Source organism: Acartia tonsa, chromosome 9 (genome assembly GCF_053477335.1).
Source record: "Acartia tonsa isolate MP-2025a chromosome 9, ASM5347733v1, whole genome shotgun sequence".
Classification (NCBI taxonomy): Eukaryota; Metazoa; Arthropoda; class Copepoda; order Calanoida; family Acartiidae; genus Acartia; species Acartia tonsa.
In genome coordinates, this window is record NC_137268.1 from 2,240,558 (window position 1) to 2,261,936 (window position 21,379).

General features: G+C 33.8%; 1 protein-coding gene across 1 annotated transcript; it reads left to right on the forward strand.

Moving 5' to 3' along the window:
* Positions 1-1,103: 1,103 nt before the first annotated feature.
* On the forward strand, positions 1,104-20,608 carry LOC145328407 (uncharacterized). The gene is made up of 7 exons (XM_080172047.1): positions 1,104-1,206; positions 14,090-14,200; positions 16,756-16,891; positions 17,425-17,557; positions 18,794-18,950; positions 19,310-19,465; positions 19,761-20,608. Exons 1-7 carry the CDS (start codon positions 1,104-1,106, stop codon positions 20,606-20,608), a joined length of 1,644 nt encoding a protein of 547 aa, XP_080028173.1.
* Positions 20,609-21,379: the final 771 nt, after the last annotated feature.

The following is a 21,379-nucleotide window of genomic DNA, read 5'->3' on the forward strand; positions in this document are numbered from 1 at the left end:
TGGAAACTATGTACCTATCATAGAGGCCGTATTTTTAGAGAAAAAACCTGTTATAAATTTGATGTACTTTTTTACAGAGAATAAGAACATATAATCGTTTTTTCTGTATTCCTTCTGGTTGTGTCAGAAAAACGGAAAAAGGAATTTTTTCCGAAACACCGTGTATTCCCTGAAGAGTAGAATCCAATCGGTTCAGTGGTTATCAACATCTTAAGGGACAGACGGACGGACAGACAGACATCATTCTACTTTGTATTATAGATCGCGCTTTTTGGAATATTTGAATTTTATGTTTTCAAGTGCGGCAATATACCTAATCCTTTATCCGTGAGTATTTACCCACGGTTATCTAAACCTCATTAAAGAGATATATACACACGCCCTTACACACACACACACACACACACACACACTCATACACACACACATACACAATCAAACAAAAATAACAAGATGGGATATTTTGTTAAAAATCTAGGATAATTCTTAAATGTATGTAAGTTGAGAATCTCAAAAAAATCTACCTTTAGATGAAGTAAAAATTATTTCATTAATTAAAATTTACAAAAAGTATCAAAACCAAAATTTGTTATTAGTACATCGGCAAGTTTATAATATTTAATAACATTAATCTAATATTATAGTCGACAAAAATTAATTAAATTATACATTATAATAGAAAAAAAATTATTGATATTATCATATTAAATGCTCTTTTAAAGTCTAATATACACAAATTAAACAATATGTTTTTAAGGACAAAGCCCAAATTGTGTCCAAAATTATCCATGTGACGTAATAAAAATGAGGGATTATCCATCTCTTTTTATGGGTCTTATTTCCCACTTCTTCTCTTATTACCCTCATTTTATTACGTCACGTGGATCATTTTTGACACAATTTTAACACAATTTGGGCTTTTTCTTTTAAAGCTATACAACACAATCTAAATAAAAAACAGGTAAAATATTGTAGAAATTTTAGCCTCTCTGTTTTAAAGATCTTACTGAACACATAGAAAAAATTTGCAAATCAAAACTACAAGACTAGAAAATTTTGCTAAGCTTGTGGGATTACATATAAATGTTAACAAGACCAAGATAATGCAATTCCAAAATAACAATGGCAACATAACAATTGGGGATGAAACTGTTGAAAAGGTAGACTCCTTTACATACCTTGGAACTACAATTAGCACAGAAGAAGGTACTAGCAAGGACATACAAAGTAGACTTGCTAAAGCAAGAACTGCCTTCTCAATGTTAAGACCAATATGGAGATCTACTAAATACTCCCGCAAAACCAAACTTAGAATATTTAAAAGCAATGTTATGTCAGTATTACTTTATGGTGCTGAATGCTGGAGGATAACACAATGTGATTTGAATAAACTCGAAGTCTTTCTAAACAGATGTCTAAGACAGATTCACAATATCTTCTGGCCTACAACTATTTCAAACATAAATTTATATAAAATTTCAAATGCATCAACAATTGAACAAACTCTTGAAACAAGGAGGCTAAAATTACTAGGCCACGTGTTCAGAGCTGGATCTTTAAATCATTTCAATGGTGATCTAAACCACCCCGAGCCAATCACAGCGGCGCATTTTAAAAATACGCCGCTGTGATTGGCTGAAATTTCGCGCGGGGTGGTTTAGATCACCATTGAAATGATTTAAAGATCCAGCTCAGAATGCATGATTCTAGACTCACCAAAAAGTCCATAGAATGGGAACCCACCTTGGGCACCAGAAGGAGGGGGAGACCAAAGAAAACATGGCGGTCAACCATAAGAGATGACCTGAGAAACAGACAGCTGACTTGGAATACTGCCAGAACAGCTGCCCAGGACAGACGAGGATGGAGAACTCTGCTACAGCCTCTTGCTCCAACTGTGGAGAATTGAGATGGTAAGGTAAGGTACTGAACACATAGACACAAATATAAGAACAATAATTCTAAGACGACTCAGAATAATGAAAAAAGTTATTATCAAAAAGTTCGAGCTAGTTAATTTATGATTTAGCTAAGGACATTAAGATAGATGGTTGTTTATTTGCTCTTCTCTGTATATTTATATATTAAACTAAGATATTATACACTATCGGCTACGCCCCTAGAGGCATCTAGGGAGCACTTGAGGAGGGGAGAGTCGAATTTGATAATCCAATTTATAATTTAAGATTTTAAAAGAAAAAGTACCCTTCCACAAAATAGTTAAAAACCTTCACGGGACCTATGAGAAGCTATCCCGTTAAGGAGAACCCGATCGGTTCAGCGGTCAGCGAGATCCTTCGGTACAAACAAACAGATAGACAAACAGACAAATACACATCCTGTTACTTTATTATAAGGATTATACAGGACTGGATATTCTGTATCAAAGAAAAAAACGAAGAAGTTTTTTCGTATTTTTAGAGTAGCTTTTCTCCTAATTAAGCCCCTGCAGGGCCAATCATTAACATTTCCCTAACCTAAAATAACCTATCAAAAGCAACTGTGAAAATACGACAAAACCACTACTTTGTTTTCTCTCCATGATCCGATATTCCTTCTGAATAAAAACTCCATTAATCATTATCATCCTAGGAATTGTCTGACTATGCTTTCCAAATTGTACCTAAATAAAAATGTTGTTTATTTATTGCTAATGAAATGTTTTCTATTTGATATGTAAGAAATCATCCTTGTCCTTTTTAATAAAAGATAATAATATACATATATGTAAATAAAGTGATCACATGAAAAATACCTTCTCCCGCTTTTATTTATATTTGAGAAATATAATTATCTCGTAAGGAGCGTTGACTTCCCTTCTCCTTCCTCAAATAGCTTAAAACCTTCTGCACGAGCATTTATGAAAATACAACTTCTTATTGGTGGAAGGGTTTGAACACTACTTGTTTGTACAGCCCCTAAATTTAAATCAAGTTTTGAAGTCAACGAATGATTGAACGTGTTTATGTAATATTTGGGGATAATTATAATTTTCATTCCAATGTATTTCCCCTCCCTTTCCCTTTCCAGTTAGCAGACAACCTAAAGTTATCTTGTATGATATCTGGAATTTAGTGGAAGATTTACATTGGCTTTTGGCGGATTTACTCGTGTTTAGGGGGAAGCTCCCCTGTCAATATTAGGGAATAACATCATCATACACAGTGAAACTTTTAAGGAATTTCAAAGTTTCTTTTTAAAAAACGAAGCTTTTCTTTAATTAGGGTCGGTCCGTACGTACGTCTGTCACAGATGGATAGCTTTTTTCGTTAATTTAGACATGTTAGAATTGTCCTATCGATTTCAAACTTTGCATGGTAATTCCTTTAGTAGTCCATTTTAAACATGTTGATTTTTTTACTTTTTTAATAACAAATTATTATGTGATCTAATCATTCGATTGATCTGATTTTTGGTAAATTGATTCCTGGGACAACAAAGTATAATGTTACAAGCAAAGCAGCTCTATAATCAAGTCCTAAAAATGTAACTATGTCCATAAACGTGATTTTCTCAGCTCATATAAAAGATAGAAGGTTGAAACTTCTTGTCAATACTCCCATCAGTCAGACTGCTTTTAAGCAGCTTTTTAGCTGTTTTTACTTTTTACAAGAGATTTTCTTAGCTCCAAAAGTGATATTTATGGATGTTGTCATCCTTGATTTTATATAAACGCTACTTTAAAACTAATTATTTCCGACTCTTAGAACCGTTAGAATTGAAGTCCCCGTCAGCTATATTACGCAATTACTGTATTACAATTTACTATTCTTATTATTTTTTTCCAACTGTATGATGTGAAAATGTAAAAAGGTAGGTAGGGGAAATAGGAATTAAACTTAATCCTAAGTTTATTAAATAGTTATAAAATCTGAGATAAATACTTTTATATTCTAAGTTTGATTTTTTAATTTCATCCTTATAATAAAGTAACAGAATGTCTGTTTGTCTGTACCGAAGGATCTCGCTAACCGCTGAACCGATCGGGCTCTTTTTATCAGGGTAGCTTCTCATAGGTCCCGGGAAGGTTTATAACTATTTTGGAGGAGGGTACCACCACCCTCCCAAGAGAAATCGTCCCTAGATAAAAATTACCCCTCCCTAAATTTTTTTAACTAAACTTTAAAAACATTACTAATCAAGTACAATATTGTCTATTAGTATCGCAGCAACATTAAGCGGAAAATAAATAGTAAATTGTAAAACATTCAATCTTAAGTTTAAGGGTATGATAGCCTAAAATTATCCCTGGGCCCATATGAATCTTCAGTGGTATGCGAGATCTTAACGGTCAAACAAACAAAAACTTTACTACTTTATATAGTAACTAGCGGCTTCGCCCCTAGCCTCTAGGGGCTTTGCTAGGTTTGATCAACTTAATTTTTCGTATTTTAGATTTAAAAAGGAAAAGTAAAAAAAAAAAAATTTTGGGGGGGGGGGGGTATTTTCATTTTTTTGGGGGGGTTGGGGGTGTCCCACCCCCCAAGAAAATAGCTTAAAACCATCACAGGACCAGTAGGTATATTCCCTGAAGAGTAGAGCCCAATCGGTTCAGTGGTTACTGAGATCTTAAGCTTCAGACGGACAGACAGACGGACAGACGGACAGACGGACAGACAGACGGACAGACATCGTTCTACTTTGTATTATAGATAGCGGCTACGCCCCTAGAGGCCTCTAATGCCACTTTGAATTTTTTTTTATTTAAAATATCTAATTACAGAAATAATTGGTTTATGTTTCGCTCAAGTCTCTTTTTCGGGAGGGGTAATTTTTTTCTAGGGGCGAGTTCTCATGAGAGGTTGGTGGTACCCTCCCCCAAAATAGTTATAAACCATCCCGGGACTTATGAGAATCTACCCTGTTAAGGAGAACCCGATCGGTTCAGCGGTAAGCGAGATCCTTCGGTACAAACACACAAACACACAGACAAACACACAGACAAACACACAAACACACAGACAAACACACAGACAAACACACAGACATCCTGTTACTTTAGTATAAGGATAATTGGTGTCTTTATGAAACCCAATTCAGCTAGTTTTGGTATTTTTAATGAACGATGTAAAGATCTTCAATGTTCTTATCCATGTATTTCTAGATGTAACAAGGATGACAACATCCATAAAAGCGAAGCTCTGAAACGGTAGGACAAACGGACATTAACACTTGTATAATGTCAGAACTGAATAATCAGAATGTAAATGTAAAAGAGTCAAAGCAAAATTGTAAGCAAATTTCTTGAAAAACTGCTTGATACAGGATAATGTTTATGGACATAATTACATTTTTAGGACTTGATTATAGAGTTGCTTTACTTATAATATTGTACTTTGTTGTCCCAGGAATCAGTATACCAAAAATCAAACCAATCGGATAATTAGGTCACATACAAATTTGTTGTTAAAATTGTAAAAAAAATCAACATATTTTAACTGGACGTACGGACATTCTGGTAATGATTATTGAGTTGCTACGCTTTCTAACTCGTACCTAACTTCCATACGAATCACCATGCAAAGTTTGAAATCGTTAGGACAATTTTAACATGCCTAAATTAACGAAAAAATATACGTTACGGACGGACGGACCGACCCTAATTATAGAAAAGCTTCGCTTTTAAAAAGATGTATTCACATAATAGATGATGAATACATATACGTAGATATTATGAAAGGGGGAAAATTGTCGTCAATTTATTTGCTAACATGTTGCTTGTTTATTGGTCAGTTTGTTTATTCAGTTTTACATGATCCCTATGATTCAGGCGGGTGAAAATTTGGTGGAGGGGATTGGATGGAATAAAGGCGGAATGATTATCATAGCCCGCTGCTAGTTTCACTTTATTAGGAACCTGAAAATCTGGTGTAAGATCCAAGTAATAATATATCCATTATTCCCATATAATATTTTCTATATAAAATCATAGAGTATGTAATAAGCATTATATAAAGCTCTTTTTATTCTTACGCGGAATTGGGACTTGTATAAAAAAATCCTATTTTCTAAAGTAACAAGAAGCCTGTATGTATGTCTGCTAAAATCTCGTAACTATAGTAACCGTGGAACAATTTTCTTTATTTTTTTACACTCTACATTTAATTATTTTTTTAGAATTAAAACTCTTTCCAGTTTGACTCTTAAACTGAATAACAGCCGCTGGATAAAAATCGTTTTTAACCCATACTGAAAAATCATGTATCTTATTGCAGACAATTATCTACGATTAATTAAATATAATTCCTAATATTGATACCAGTCTTGTTAGCCCAGTCTTCGGCCCCACCGGGCCTACAAAACTGGAATTAACATTGTAATTTTTAGTTTTTCTATCCACGGAAAGCTGTCTATAATAAGATGCGATAAATAACTATTATAAGTTTTGTTCTTCCATAAAATCGCTGAAAACCCTTAACAAACAATTCTTAGATATTCCAATCTCCTAATTTCTGAGCTTTTTATGATTCGTTTTGCTGGCGAATTTAAAATTTATTTAGTTGTATTCATAGATGGAGGGGGGTGGGGGGGGGGGGGTAAAAGTAGGGTCATATTTTGTACAGTATACATTCTCCATTTTTACAAATATTTCATTCAAAGTTTTATGCTTTGTTTATAACTTTATATATCCTATTATAAAAAGTAGTAAACTTTTTTGTCTGTAGGATCTCGCTAACTGCTGAATCGATTTGGTTCTCCTTTACAGGTTATAGGTCCCAGGATGGTTTTAGGCAATTTTATTTTTGGGAAAAGTCCAACTAAGGTTTAAGGCTATTTTTCTGCCATTCCATATCCCATCGAATTAGACCCCTTAGATGATAGGGGCACAGCCGCTAGTATGTGTAATATAAAGTAGTAAGGGTTTTCGACAGAAGATTAATATTTCAATAACTATACTAAATCGATCCGGTTCTCTATTTTAGGTAAGCTTCACATAGGTCCTGTGATGGTGTAAACTATGTAATTTTATTTTCAGATTTAATTCTTGGGATGGTTTGAAGCTATTTTCTCGTCTCTTTCAGCCTTTTAATTACAGATACCCTAGATGCTAAGCCTATTAGTTTGATAAGATTTTTAATAAAACGTACTTTGAGATGAATTGTTTGGCCATTTAAAACTTTTTAAGCTTACGTACAATCTCAGCCTTCTAGGTGTCTATCTTCTTATTCATATGTTTATAAATTTAACGTACTGATATTAAAGTTGGGCAGTAGGAAAATCTTTCAACGCTTAACAAATTATGTAACAATTTCATACTTTTTTTCGATTAATTAAGTTGTTGGTTACAGATTAATAATGAATTATAATCAATTTCTTTTTGAATATAAGATATAGAGAAAATAGAAATTGATAAATAGATCTTAGTCTCTTAAATAAGAGAGAATAAAAGTTTTCACCCTTCCATTGTATACAAACCATAGGGATCGAAAATATAAAAATTTATTTCTTCATTTCAAAGATAAGGAAAAATATTATAAAAAAGAATACCTTTTAAGTTTATATTTATTGAATCGTATTATTCGCATTTCGCGGATATTAAAAAAAATAACATTAAAAGCAATTTTGTTAGCCCCGAGTATTGTTCATTAAATCCCATTTCATACACTATATGAGCGTTGTGTGGAGCTCTTCCAATAGAATTCAGGTCACCCCAGCAGTAGAGAAGGACAGATAGACACAAACACTTTTTATTTTGAACTCTCAAGTCTTGGGATATGGTTTTAGGCTATTATTCTGACGCCTTCCTTGCCTTCTAACACAGAGCTACTAGCCCATATATAATAGCGAAGCCAATAGTTTATTAAATGAACAGTGAGGTTTTCTGTCTGTTCTTTAAATTAACTACTTAACAAATTGAGTTCTTCATTTAAACAAGCTTTATTTATAGTTACCAGTAATGTTTTTTTTTATATAGATTTTAATAAAAACTAATGATACACCCTAGAGGCTAGGGTTGCAGCCGCTAGTTTAGTTACATTTAATTTTATCTGTTTATCTAAATCTCTATGTTTGTATATTTCCCCCCTGTCTATCATATAATCATACATACATACCAACATATTACAACAAAATAATACCGCTGTAATCTTACAAAATCTTTATATTCAATTCTATTCTTTTATCATTGTACTTTTACATACATATTATATGTATATTGTATAAATATAGAAAGTTTTATAGCACGCTATCAACCTTTTTTTTGGCAAATCAGAAAAGGCTTTTAATATGAGGTATAAGATGTTTATCTGTCTGTGTACCGCTGGACCAAATGGTTATCCATTGAAAAATTCTTTATTTAGATCCCAGAAAAGTTTGTTTTACTGAATTTTTCGGAAGGCTAGCGTCGCCCTTCCAAACAAAATCGCCCAGTAGATTTATTATCTATTTTGTTTTGAATACTAGGCTATAAGGTAAAACTTGTAGCTGTATAAAATAACGATTCCCCCATCCCCTCCCCTTCTACTGGATGAACAAACTTATCAATAAATGATGTCTATTTGAGCAACCTAAATTGACAACAATTTATAACTACATACATATATTCTATATTCTTTTTTGAATGATGTCGTAATGATTTACTTCTCATTTCCTTCCTTCTAGTTATCATTAGTTAGTCATATATGCCCGGGATCTAAAGGGATAAGACAATGGCCGATAAATGTACATGGCTAATGATGATACACAAAAGTATCCTTACAATTAGTGGATGCTCAACATAATGAACGAACCAATCAAAATTCCATAAAGTCCCCAAAGTTGCTAAGATAAAATCTAAGAAACCTTTATTATAAAACTTTGGGGACCAATGTACTAAAAAGCTCAAATCCCATCCCTCCCTGTATATATAATATATATATATGTGCATTACATTAATTATTAAGAACAAACATATATTAAATGAAAATCTACTATTTAGTCTTACTCTTGCTCTCTACTACCAGTGGTTGCGTGTTGGGGGACATCTTAAACAGCAGATCAGACATCCAAGCTTTTTTTTGAGGAGGGTAAAATAAGAGGTTTTGAAGGTTTGAGGCGATTAATCTTAAGCAATTTAAAAAAATTGATTTGGGTATACAGAAATTTGATTTTTTGTATGAGCGATTTGTCCTTATGTGACATACCCCCTTCCACCTCCAAAAAGCCCAAAACCTGTCCTAGACTTAAACTCTCAAGAATGTTAGCTTTGGTTTCTTAAGAAGCGACGACAACGTTTTAAAAATATAATTGGTAAGAAATATTAAAGTTTGAAATTAAGAATATTGCTTATTTTTAGTTTTTTTAATATTAATCTCTAAAATAAAATATTTTGATGAAGCTAAAAACCGCTTTTCCTAACCTTCATATGAAACTCCAAGCAAACACATTTTGTGTTATCACTCCTATCAACCAAAATATTAATTTAAACTTTTCACTAAAATAGTTTAGATAGTGTTATACGTGAGAAAAAACTTATAAATCAATAATATCTCTCCCTATTGGTTGAAATTTGCCGCCAATATACAACGTCCTGGTATTAATCAATTATTGGCGGCAAATGTGTGCAGTGACTTGCTATTGGTCGGAATTTTGGCGGCAATATTTCTCTGAGAGAAAAAGTAAAAGGAGAGAAAGTGAGAGAGCTTATAGAGCAGCGGATTTCCGTTAATAAAGTGGTGGTATTTCCCGTTCTTCCCGCCTTCTTTCTCATATATTATCTTTCTCCTTTCTCTCTCTCTCTCCACCAACGTTCTCTCAGAGGTGTTCGGTCGGAGATTTGAGAGCCCTGAAAATTCGGCTCTTCCTTCCGTCCTTCCTTCCGCCCTTCCTTCCTCTCTCTCTCATTCGCAGGTCGGCAAGGCTCAGGTGTGTGTGTGTGATATTTGAGCCATATCTCCATATAAACTTGTTATCAAGGCACATATTGAAAAAGGACCCCTTTGATTTACCCCCCCCCCTCATTCCATCTAAATATATATTTTTAAAGATAAAATAAAATTTCATAAAAAATAAATTTAAATGTTTGAACTTAAAAACAAAGGTTTTATTTTTGAAAAATATAAAATTGTAAAAAAAACTGTATAAATCGGAGGCTACTTAACAGCCATCACTGCCTCTCTAAAAAGCACAGTGGAATTTTCTGCCTTTTTATAATAACATAGAAAAAACTGCCATAAAAGTTAATTACAAATATAAATTTAATTGAGATCTAAATAAACTATTTAATAATGTATGTATATGTTGACTGCTTCCCAGACGCGTGACAATTGGTGGTACACTACATCTAAGGCTCTTTATTTACGCTGAAGGTAATATAACCCCATTTAAAAAATTTTTAAAAATCAACCTAAATTGGAGGATTTTTACATTTATTACTCTTAGGGATAAGACAAAGAACGATAAGTTAATGTACAGCAACAATTATAATTTACAAAATTTCCCCTTCCATAGACGAGGAAAGTTTTGGTCAAGGCTACTTTGTAAAAAGTAAAAAAAGATTTTAACCCAAACAATGAGTGAACGTGTGGATAAAATTTGGTAGTATAATTTACTATAATACATACTAGCGGGTTCGCCCCTAGCCTCTATGGGCTTTGCCCCAAGAGGTAATTAATTATTTTTTGGTGCTGCCATCTATTTTGAAATAACTGCCGAAAAAACAATTTTTTTTGGGGGGGGGGGGATTTTAATTTTTTGGGGGGTTTGGGGTGTCCCACCCCCCAATAAAATAGCCTAAAACCACCACATGACCAGTAGGTACATTCCCTAAGGAGTAGAATCCGATCGGTCCAAAGGTTACCGAGATCTTAAGGGACAGACCGGCGGACAGACAGACATCGTTCTACTTTGTATTATAGATAAATTTTTTTCTGAAAAGAAACTGAATTTTCTACTGTGGTAGCCTTTTCTCTCAAAAGTGGCCTTACAAGCAGAGATTGTGGGGGGATGGGATATCCCCCCCCCAGGGAGGCGGGAGGTAATACCGGAAGCCTATCACAGGAAGGAAGCCCTCTGAGCCCCCGCCAGCCCCCCGCGTCCCCGCTCTTTCCGCCATCAAATTCACCCAGTTTCCGTTTTACTTTTCCGTCGTCAGCTAGCTTGGCATACCTGGCCTGGCATACCTATACAGACACCATAATTACATGCCTAAGATTTTATCACAAAAAAGGCATAATTAAATTATTAAACCACTTTTTTTCCTTCAGAAAAGTTTAAGAACTTACTAGAAGAATCGAAAAAAATTGATTTGTGACAAAAATTAAACAAACTTTAGTAAATATGATTTAGTGGAAGTTTTTGAAAACCAAATCCAATGTTATATCAAGGTATACATCTATTTATCCTAAAAAAGAATCATCTATAATACAAAGTAGAACGTTGTCTGTCTGTTTGTCTGTTTGTCTGTCTGTCTGTTTGTAGCGAAGGATCTCGCTAACCGCTGAACTGATCGGGTTCTCCTTTACAGGGTAGCTTCTCATAGGTCCCGGGAAGGTTTATAACTATTTTCTTGGGGGGTTGGACACCCCCCCTCAAAAAAAATTTCTTTTTAAAACTAAATTAAAATAGTGGGGTCGACAAACCCCATCCCCACCAAAAAAAAATTCTCCTCCCCAATTTTTTTAAAAAATTTTCCTTTGAATCTAAAATACGAAAAATTGGTTTGATCAAATCTCTTGGGGCAAAGCCCCTAGAGGCTAGGGGGCGAAGCCGCTAGTATTATATAAATTAATACGGTTTTTTGTTTTGTTTGAAGAAATGTATCTCTGAAATTACTGTGTGGGCTTTTCAGGGAAGGTGTTACGAGCTATTTGTCCTTTTTCTGCGTTTTTATTAGGGGCAAGGCCACTTTTTTATTCTACTATCGGCATCGCCCCTAGCCTCTGGGGGCTTTGCCCTAACAGTTAATTTAAAAAAAAATTCAGTACCTCAGGTACTGCAACCACCACATTTTAACTAACTGCATAAAAAAATTGAGGGAGATTTATTTGATTTTTTTTGGGGGGGAAGGGGGTGTTAGGGTTTCCCACGCCCCAAGAAAATAGCTTGAAACCACCACAGGAACAGTAGATATATTCCCTGAAGATTAAAATCCAATCGATTCAGTGGTTACTGAGATCTTAAGGGACAGACAGACGGATGGACGGATGGACGGACAGACATCAAGCTACTTTGTATTATAGATAAAGTAATCACGTTTTTACTTGTCCGTAAGGATCTCGATTGTTACTGAATCGATTAATTTCTTAAGTTTCGAAAGTTTCACATAGATCCTGGGATGGTTTTAGGCTAATAAGTGTTCTGGGATGGCTGTGGTTCCTTCCCTAAACGCTCGGAGCGCAACCACTGTATAAGAAACCAAGGACATTTGGAATCATAGTGAAGCAATTACAAAATAATTAAATAGGAAAAGGCTCTAAGTTTTTTCATTCAACATTATAAATCATCCATCCCTCAAAATATTTACATTTTTCAAAATCCTGTTGCATATTTTGGTTATGAATTGCAAATTTCTATTTTTGGTTATTAACTTTGCCTTAATTAAAATGCAAATTGTTTGAATAAAAAAAGGAGAAAGATAAAGATAAATATTTACATAGATAGATAGAGAGAGAGAAAGATAGATAGAGAGAGAGAGAGAGAGAGAGAGAGAGAGAGAGAGAGAGAGAGAGAGAGAGAGAGAGAAGAGAGAGAGAGAGAGAGAGAGAGAGAGAGAGAGAGAGAGAGAGAGAGAGAGAGAGAGAGAGAGAAATAGTTAGATAGAGAGAGAGAGAGTGTGTGTGTGAGAAAGAGAATGAGAGAGAGAGAGAGAGATAAAGAGAATAAGAGAGAGATTGAAAGATAAAGAGTGAGAGAGAGAAAGAAGACAATTTTCTACGAATAACAAAATAAAAAGAATGTAAGATTAATTCCAGTTTTGTTGGGCCCGCGAAAAGCTGTCTATAATAAGATGCGATAAATATCTATTATACCTCTAACTATCCGCAGTTTAAAATAAATTGTCTAATTTATCAAGTTAATTTTAATTAAAACCTACTATTTCGTAATTAAGTATATTATTAGATGATGGAAAAGATAGAGGCAAAATCATTTTTCTTGTCCATATTCCTCTCCCTGACTTTAGGGGAGGGGCAAGATTTTATAATGAATAATTTTGCAACAAATTTTTGTTCTCAATTTGTTTAATTTTGTTGCAGAATATTTTGGCCAGGCAGGGTTTTGATTAATCACTTATTTTTACATTTTTAATAGCGTAGCTATTCTCTAAGAATTGTCGGGTAACCGAAATGTCTCTTAAAAAGTAATTTTTTAATACCCATTAATGTCTCCCTTATTTCCCTTTCTTTCACTCCCATTTACTTTCCCCAGGGCCTAAGACAGTGTTTGTATCTTCCTTTCTTCAGAATTTTTATGTATTTGCATCTATTTTTTTATCCTGTACCTTATTTTCTGTCACGACAGTAGGCAACAATCAACATAAATTTATTCCAAGTCGTTAAAACCCTCTAATTTTTAATTGACGCACGGAAACGATTGTAGAATTGTTATGATTTCTAAAGCGTTCCTAATTTTTAAAGGTATCAGCATCCAAAGTATAAAATTAATATGACATTTCTAACATGCCTATATTAACGAAAAAAGCTAACCCTATTTATAGAAAATATCTAATTTTAAAAAGCTATCTAAAATTATTATTGTCTTGTAGCTGGAAAATTTAGAGGCAAAATATTTTATCTTAAGCACTATTAATCTTATATATACAACTAGCGGCTTCGCCCCTAGCCTTTAGGAGCTTTGCCCTTAAGAGGTAATTTAAAAAAAAAGTACCTCTGGTGCTGTCACCACTAATTTCAAATTAATTTTTAAAAATTGAGAGGGATTTTTTGTTTTTTTGGGGGGATTGGGGGGTGTCCCACACTCAAAGAAAATAGCTTAAAACCACCATAGGACCAGTAGATATATTCCCTGAAGAGTAGAATCCAATCGGTTCAGTGGTTACAGAGATCTTAAGGGACAGACGGACGGATGGACAGACAGTTATCAAGCTACTTTGTATTATAGATGGATTAAATCCATAACAACTTTTCAACCTAACCTAATGTTTTTTTTTCAGGCGAGAGTCATGATTTGTCCCGCAGGGGTGTGTGTCCCCCACCCTATCCTCCACCACTCACGCCCTACCCACCCCCATCAGTCAAGGAAGCCAGCAGTATTACAAATCCAGGTAAACAGAACAAATTGGCAGCAATGGATTTATTATTACTTGAATAGAGGATGAACAAAAAAAATGCGCAAATTTTTAAAATTCAAACTGTGCGGCTTGTATTAATAGTAGAAAAATGTTCCGCATACCGTTAGACCGCTATGAAGTGTATTTTTTGGAAAAATAAGAACGATTCCTCTGCTGCATATAGTTAGGGAACTACGTGGTAAAATGTCCCAACTGACTTAAAACTTGACTTGCGAGTAAAATTTGGAACGTTTTACCACCTAGCTCCTATATTATTTGTAGCACAGGCACCGTTTTATATCTCCAAAAAATAGAGTTCATAGCGGTTCTAACGGTATGCGCAACATTTTTTCTACTATTAACACAAGCCGCGCAATTTGAATTTTAAAAATCTACGCATTTTTTTTGCACACACTATTCTCTAAAATTTAGTAATATACTCGCAAGTCAAGTTTTACGTCAATTGGTACATTTTAATGCATAGCTCCTTACCAATTTTTAAAATCTACGCATTTTTTTGCTCACCCTTTAACATTAACCCCATCCTCCCCCTTTACCTTATTCCCTCACCTCCTACTTGATAGACGAATGACAAATAAATGATACCCATGTTAGCAACCTAAATTGACGACAATTTTTACGCTGTCATTATATCCACATACATTCTATGTCCATTGCATTAGAACAAGGCAGAAGCTAGATTTTTAGATTTTAAATTGATAATGGCGATATTTTATAATGAATAATCAAGAATTAGAAATTAATTTCAACCTCGCTTCGTAATACCTGTTTTGAGCCGACACATTATATCTGATTACGAGAGGTCCACAATAACCGAGGGATCTAAAAGGGATAAGACAATGGCCGATAAATTGATATTCCTCCCCAATGATGAAACTCTTTGTAGATTATAATTAGTTGTTGAAACGTTTTGGCACTCAACTTTATAAACCAACCAAAAAAAGTCCCTAAAATTGTAAGAAAAACGTTATTATAAAACTTTGGGGTCTAACGCAATGTCCCCTCCATCCCTGACAATAACCCCGTCCCCCTTGTACTTTTTATCTGAAATTTTTTGAATTTTGATTTTGGAAATAAATAATGTATAATTAAAAGTATGACTAACAAATGACAAAGAATTAAAGCAAACAAAAGTATAAAATTGCCAAGAATTTTGCAATCATTTTTCTGCAGCCATCAAAAATTCATTAGATTTACAAATATTTTTACTTTGAATTGTTGAAAATTAGCAAGAAATTTTGCAAAAAGAAAGAAAGAGAAATTGAATAGGGTTACTAAAAGAAATAAGTAAATGAATTAAAAGATTAAAACATTTCAAACAACAAAGGGATAGAGCTCCACATGGTTAGGCAAAATAAAAATTTCTTGGGGTTTAAACTTCATTTTGCATAAAACAATCTCCACCCAATCCTACCTTTTTGTCCTAGAAGTTTAACGATAAATAAATTGATACATATATAAAATAATTAAATGGATTTGGACCTCTTCTTGAATAAGCTTGGCCTAAAATTACTATATGTAAATGGATATATTATTACCTACTTGGATATTACATCAGATTTCATGTTCTCTGAATCTCGCATCGGGCTAAGATAACGACACCTCCTTTACCGCATCTCCTACCCTCCTTTTGGATGAACAAACTGACCAATAAATGATTTTAACCTTAATTGAGGACAAATTTATCAGCGGTCATGTATGTTCTTTATCAATTTAAGTGTATGATAAAATATAAGTTTTTTCTTAATTTATTTATCAATAAATCTCTGAAACCAGAAAATGAAATAAAGAGAAGGGTAAATGTTTATAAATTTGCAAACCAAAGTTGCAAAATTATTAAGAAAATTGCACAAATTGAAAAGAAGATGTCAGAATTCAAATTGTGAGGTCACCTAAATTATTCAGTTATCCTCTATAAATAAAATCGTATAATTTGTACATCTAACCAAAATAGATCCCTTAAAGTTTTTTTCTAAAGCTTAATAGCTACTGGACTGATTAAGATTTAAGCCTTTGGATGGTTTCAGGCTATTTAGGTAAAAGGGACCATGACATATTATTTATTTAAGGACGTTGAATTGAAAGGAACTAGAATAAAAATTGTCATCAAAAATTTATAAACACAATTTACCGTTCATTGTCTTATCCCTTAAGATTCTTGCGTTATTTCGTAGATAATTTTAATGACTAAATTTCGATTAAAATTGATTCATAGCCGTACTATAAAATCATGTATTGTATTGTATTATAGCCAGTTTTTTACAAATGTAGAAATAAAAATCATGATTTTAATATCTGCGGAAAGATGTCTATAATACGGTTCTCATCCATACGAAAGAACTATGTCTAGCATCGTATTATATCCAAATTTCTACGAATGTAAAATGTACAATCATAAGATTAAAACCATTTTTTTAGCCCGTGCCTTCGGCATCGCGGAGCTAAAAAGTGGCTTTAATCTTATAATTGTACATTTTATATCCGCGGAAACCTGTTTATTGTACGATGCGAGAAATAACTATTCTTAGATGCGTATTCAATGTTAACTCAAAGTACCCGGGGCCTGGTAAGTCAGGGCAGCGGTCAGATCCAGCTCTGGCAGTTTCTTCTGGAACTTCTGGCAGATTCCACCAACCTGGCCATCATCTCCTGGGAGGGAACTTCAGGAATTTATACTTTCATATTGAATATAGTTGCTTTGTTTCATATTTTATTTAACTTTCTGTTTTTGGTTGTTATCGACCTTGTTGCCCAATTAATGGAACCTAGTAATAGTGTCTAACTTTTTATCTTCGTGACGTAACAAAAATCCATCTCTTTTTTAGGGGTTTCCTTTCCCACCTCCCCTCTCATCCTTCGATTTTTGTTACGTCACAAAGATAAAAAGTTAGACACTAATACTAGGTTCCAATTAATGTAATTTATCTAGAAAATAATTCAGCTTTTTTATCATTAAATCCTATTTATTGATCACGACCCCTCCACTTTATTTCAAATTTTTGACAGTGGGGTAACCTAACAGTTGGAAACCTTCTACCCAACTGAAAATACGCCTTAGAAAATACGTATTTAAAAGTCCATTAGTGGTCCAGATGTGATTTAAGGGAAATCACTATTTTCACCTTAAAAGAAGGGTTTTTGAAATTATCCTTTTGATTTTCCTTGAAAAACAATAAAAAAAGTATGAAAAATTCCAAAGGAGAATTCAAGTTGTCGGACCCTGACGAAGTAGCAAGAAGATGGGGAGAGAGGAAATCAAAACCAAATATGAATTATGACAAAATGTCTAGGGCGTTGCGATACTATTATGACAAGAATATTATGACCAAGGTAAGTATAACTATGACACAATGTAGAGGTCACTGTAATACTGTTATGACAAGAATATTATGACCAAGGTAAGTAGAATTATGACACTATGTAGAGGTCTCTGTAATACTATTATGGCAAGAATATTATGACCTTGGTAAGTATAATTATGACACAATGTAGAGGGCGCTGCGATACTATTATGACAAGAATATTATGACCAAGGTAAGTAGAATTATGACACAATGTAGAGGTCTCTGCAATACTATTATGACAAGAATATTATGACCAAGGTAAGAAGAATTATGACACAATGTAGAGGTCTCTGTAATACTATTATGACAAGAATATTATGACTAAGGTAAGTATAATTATGACACAATGTAGAGGTCTCTGTAATACTATTATGGCAAGAATATTATGACCTTGGTAAGTATAATTATGACACAATGTAGAGGGCGCTGCGATACTATTATGACAAGAATATTATGACCAAGGTAAGTAGAATTATGACACAATGTAGAGGTCTCTGTAATACTATTATGACAAGAATATTATGACCAAGGTAAGTAGAATTATGACACAATGTAGAGGTCTCTGTAATACTATTATGACAAGAATATTATGACCAAGGTAAGTAGAATTATGACTCAATGTAATGGTCTCTGTAATACTATTATGACAAGAATATTATGACCAAGGTAGGTAGAATTATGACACAATATAAAGGTCTCTGTAGTACTATTATGACAAGAATATTATGACCAAGGTGAGTAGAATTATGACACAATGTAGAGGTCTCTGTAATACTATTATGACAAGAATATTATGACCAAGGTAAGTAGAATTATGACACAATGTAGAGGTCTGTGTAATACTATTATGACAAGAATATTATGACCAAGATAAGTATAATTATGACAAAATGTCCAGGGCGTTGCGATACTATTATGACAAGAATATTATGACCAAGGTGAGTAGAATTATGACACAATTTAGTGGTCTCTGTAATACTATCAAGACAAAAATATTATGACCAAGGTGAGAAGAATTATGTCAAAATGTGACATTTAAAACCATTAATAGATAAATTGCAAACAACTTTTTGCCTTGATTGGATGGACTTGTCGTTGAGGGATTAATTTTTCTTTAATAATGCTATTTTAATTAAGATATCAAAATCTCTTTTTTCAACTATTTCAAGTACTTTTATTTTTAATTCATTCTATTTATGCATTTATGTTAAATTTTCTTCAGGTACATGGAAAAAGATATGCATACAAGTTTGACTTCCATGCTCTGATGCAAGCTTGCCAGCTACAGTGTACAGACCCTTCATACAAATATGCATCAGATTTCAACAGCTTGCTAGCACACCATCATAATAGCTATTCCAGCTACTCTAAGCTTCCAGGTAAAAATTTTACTGGATGGAGGAACTTATTTATTTCAAAACCGATTAAAATCCGCAAATTGAAATTGGTTTTCAGCAATACTGAAAAATCATGTATAGCAACGTATTACAGACAACTTTCCACGAATATGAAAATAAAATCATTAAATTTTTTCCAGTTTTCAACTTATAATTTTCAATATCCGAGGAATGATGTCATGAATACAGTGCGATAATTTACTTGTTGAAGATAATACATGCAACTTATGTTTCAAACTAGATTTCCATTTCTGTTTATTACTGTCGTAAGATTGTATTATTTTTCTATTTGTCAGTGTGTAAAATTAACACTTTCTTAATATTGAGATTTAATAATTCAGGTTTATTGTCTCCCACCTCTCCTGCCTTCCCAGCTGCCCCTCATCCCGCCGCATATTGGGCAGCTGCTGGAATGCCAGGCTCCAACATGATGACCTCCATGAACAACCTGAGCAACCTGTACTCTAGCAAGGAATCTTTGTCTGGCATATATTCAGGTATTCAATTTAATTGGATTTTAACCACACTGTTGATGTATACAGTATAATGTTATATTTATATAATTGTGATCCTTAAGGACACTTACAGCAGTTAGGCTAAGCTATTGCTAGACATTGTCAATAAATCACAAGAAATATTGAAATTTACAACAATAAAAAAGCCTAAAACCAGTCAATAAAATAGAAAATTATAAGCTGATTTATTTAGTTATAGTGACTTACTGACACACTCTTTAAAACTTTATAAAACAAAAACGTTCTTTTTTTTCTGAAAAAATATTTCTCTTTTCAGGAAAAGATTTGGGCTCCTGTGACAAAGATCATCTAGGGCTAGGGGCAGGTAACAATACTGGTGCCAGCTTGTATGCTGGGGGAGCAGCTGCCAGCCTCCACGGCCTCTACTCTGCAGCAGCTGCCAACAGCAAGTCATCAATCCAGAGCTTCTACAATACGCCGCGCGACTCACTTCACAGCCTGTACAACCCACATCCTTCAGCTATTAGCAAACATCATGCTACCCTATCAAGTGGTGCAACAGCATCCGTAAGTGGTGCTGGACACAGTGAGGTGGCAAGTATATGCTCAACATTGTTGCCACGTGCAAATGCTGGAAACAGTGTCGGCAGTAGAGGGTTAACAACAAGTACTGCTAGTAGTATGGGCATGCTCTACAGCAGTCTTCCAGTTGTCAGCACCAGTGCAAGTGATCTATACTCAACCAGTCTTGGGATCAGCACAAGTGGCGGTACCAGTAATCCCCTTGCGGGAGCGTTTAGAAACCAGTTCTTGACCAGTGACAGTGGCAGTAATCCTGGTTCCCCAGTTGGATTATCCCATTCACATCATTCCCAACATACTTCTCAGTCATCAACAATATCAGCTTCAAGTTTCCCTGTGCCACCAGCAGGATGTTCCCCGCCACCCAATCATGCCGCAGCTGGCAATTTATTCTCAAGTCTTCCACATCCACTGGCAACTCCAACACCCACTAGCAAGGAGGGTGGGGGGCTGTTGAGTCCTCCTCATCTTAGCATGCAGCACCCCAATCTTCCATGCAGTTTGTCCTCATCCTTGCCATTTAATTTTAGACAGCACTACTCTTATCTTCAATCCTCCTATAGCTCGTCTACAAATCACTAAAAAAGGTTGCCAAGATTTATCTTTTATAGCATCGTATTACAGACAATTTTCCATAAATGCTAAAATCAAAATCATTAAATAATTGCTAGCCAGGGCCTTCGGTCATTCAGGGCTAACACAATTTGTATCAATCTTAAAATTTTTCATTTTAATATTTGCAGAAAGCTGTTTTTAATACAATGCGATAAATAACTATTCAGATATGGTTTTATTCCTTCTTAAGATGGCAACCTCTATCAATTCTTATGTGACAACAAACAACCCTTTTCCTTCCCTAACGTTAAAGATGCATGTAGCTTAAATTTTTGTCTTATTTATCTCAATTTCCTTATTTTTCATTAAATAAAGTATTTATTCGTTTTTTTTCTTTTTTAATTCTCCCCAATAATTTATCTATAATTATAAGTTGTTTAAATTCAGTCTTTAAATTTTATAACATGTTGAATTTTAATACAAATTAAACTAATCACAAATAATTTATTAATTTATTTATAAAATATAGTTGTTTCAAAGTAATGTAATATTTATAAACAACAGTAATAATAAATTATAAATATAAATGTTACATACTGATTTATTCTTTAAAGCGAATCTTTTATTCATTTAAGTCGTCCGTTTGTAAGAAAATATAACTATACTTTTGTATTTGTCTTTATATTAAAAATGGTGATTTAATAGAATTAACAGGAAAAAGAATTTCTATAAAAAACCCTAAAATTTTATGATTAAAGTAAAATAATAGAGGGGGTACGGTGTATATGAGACTCTACC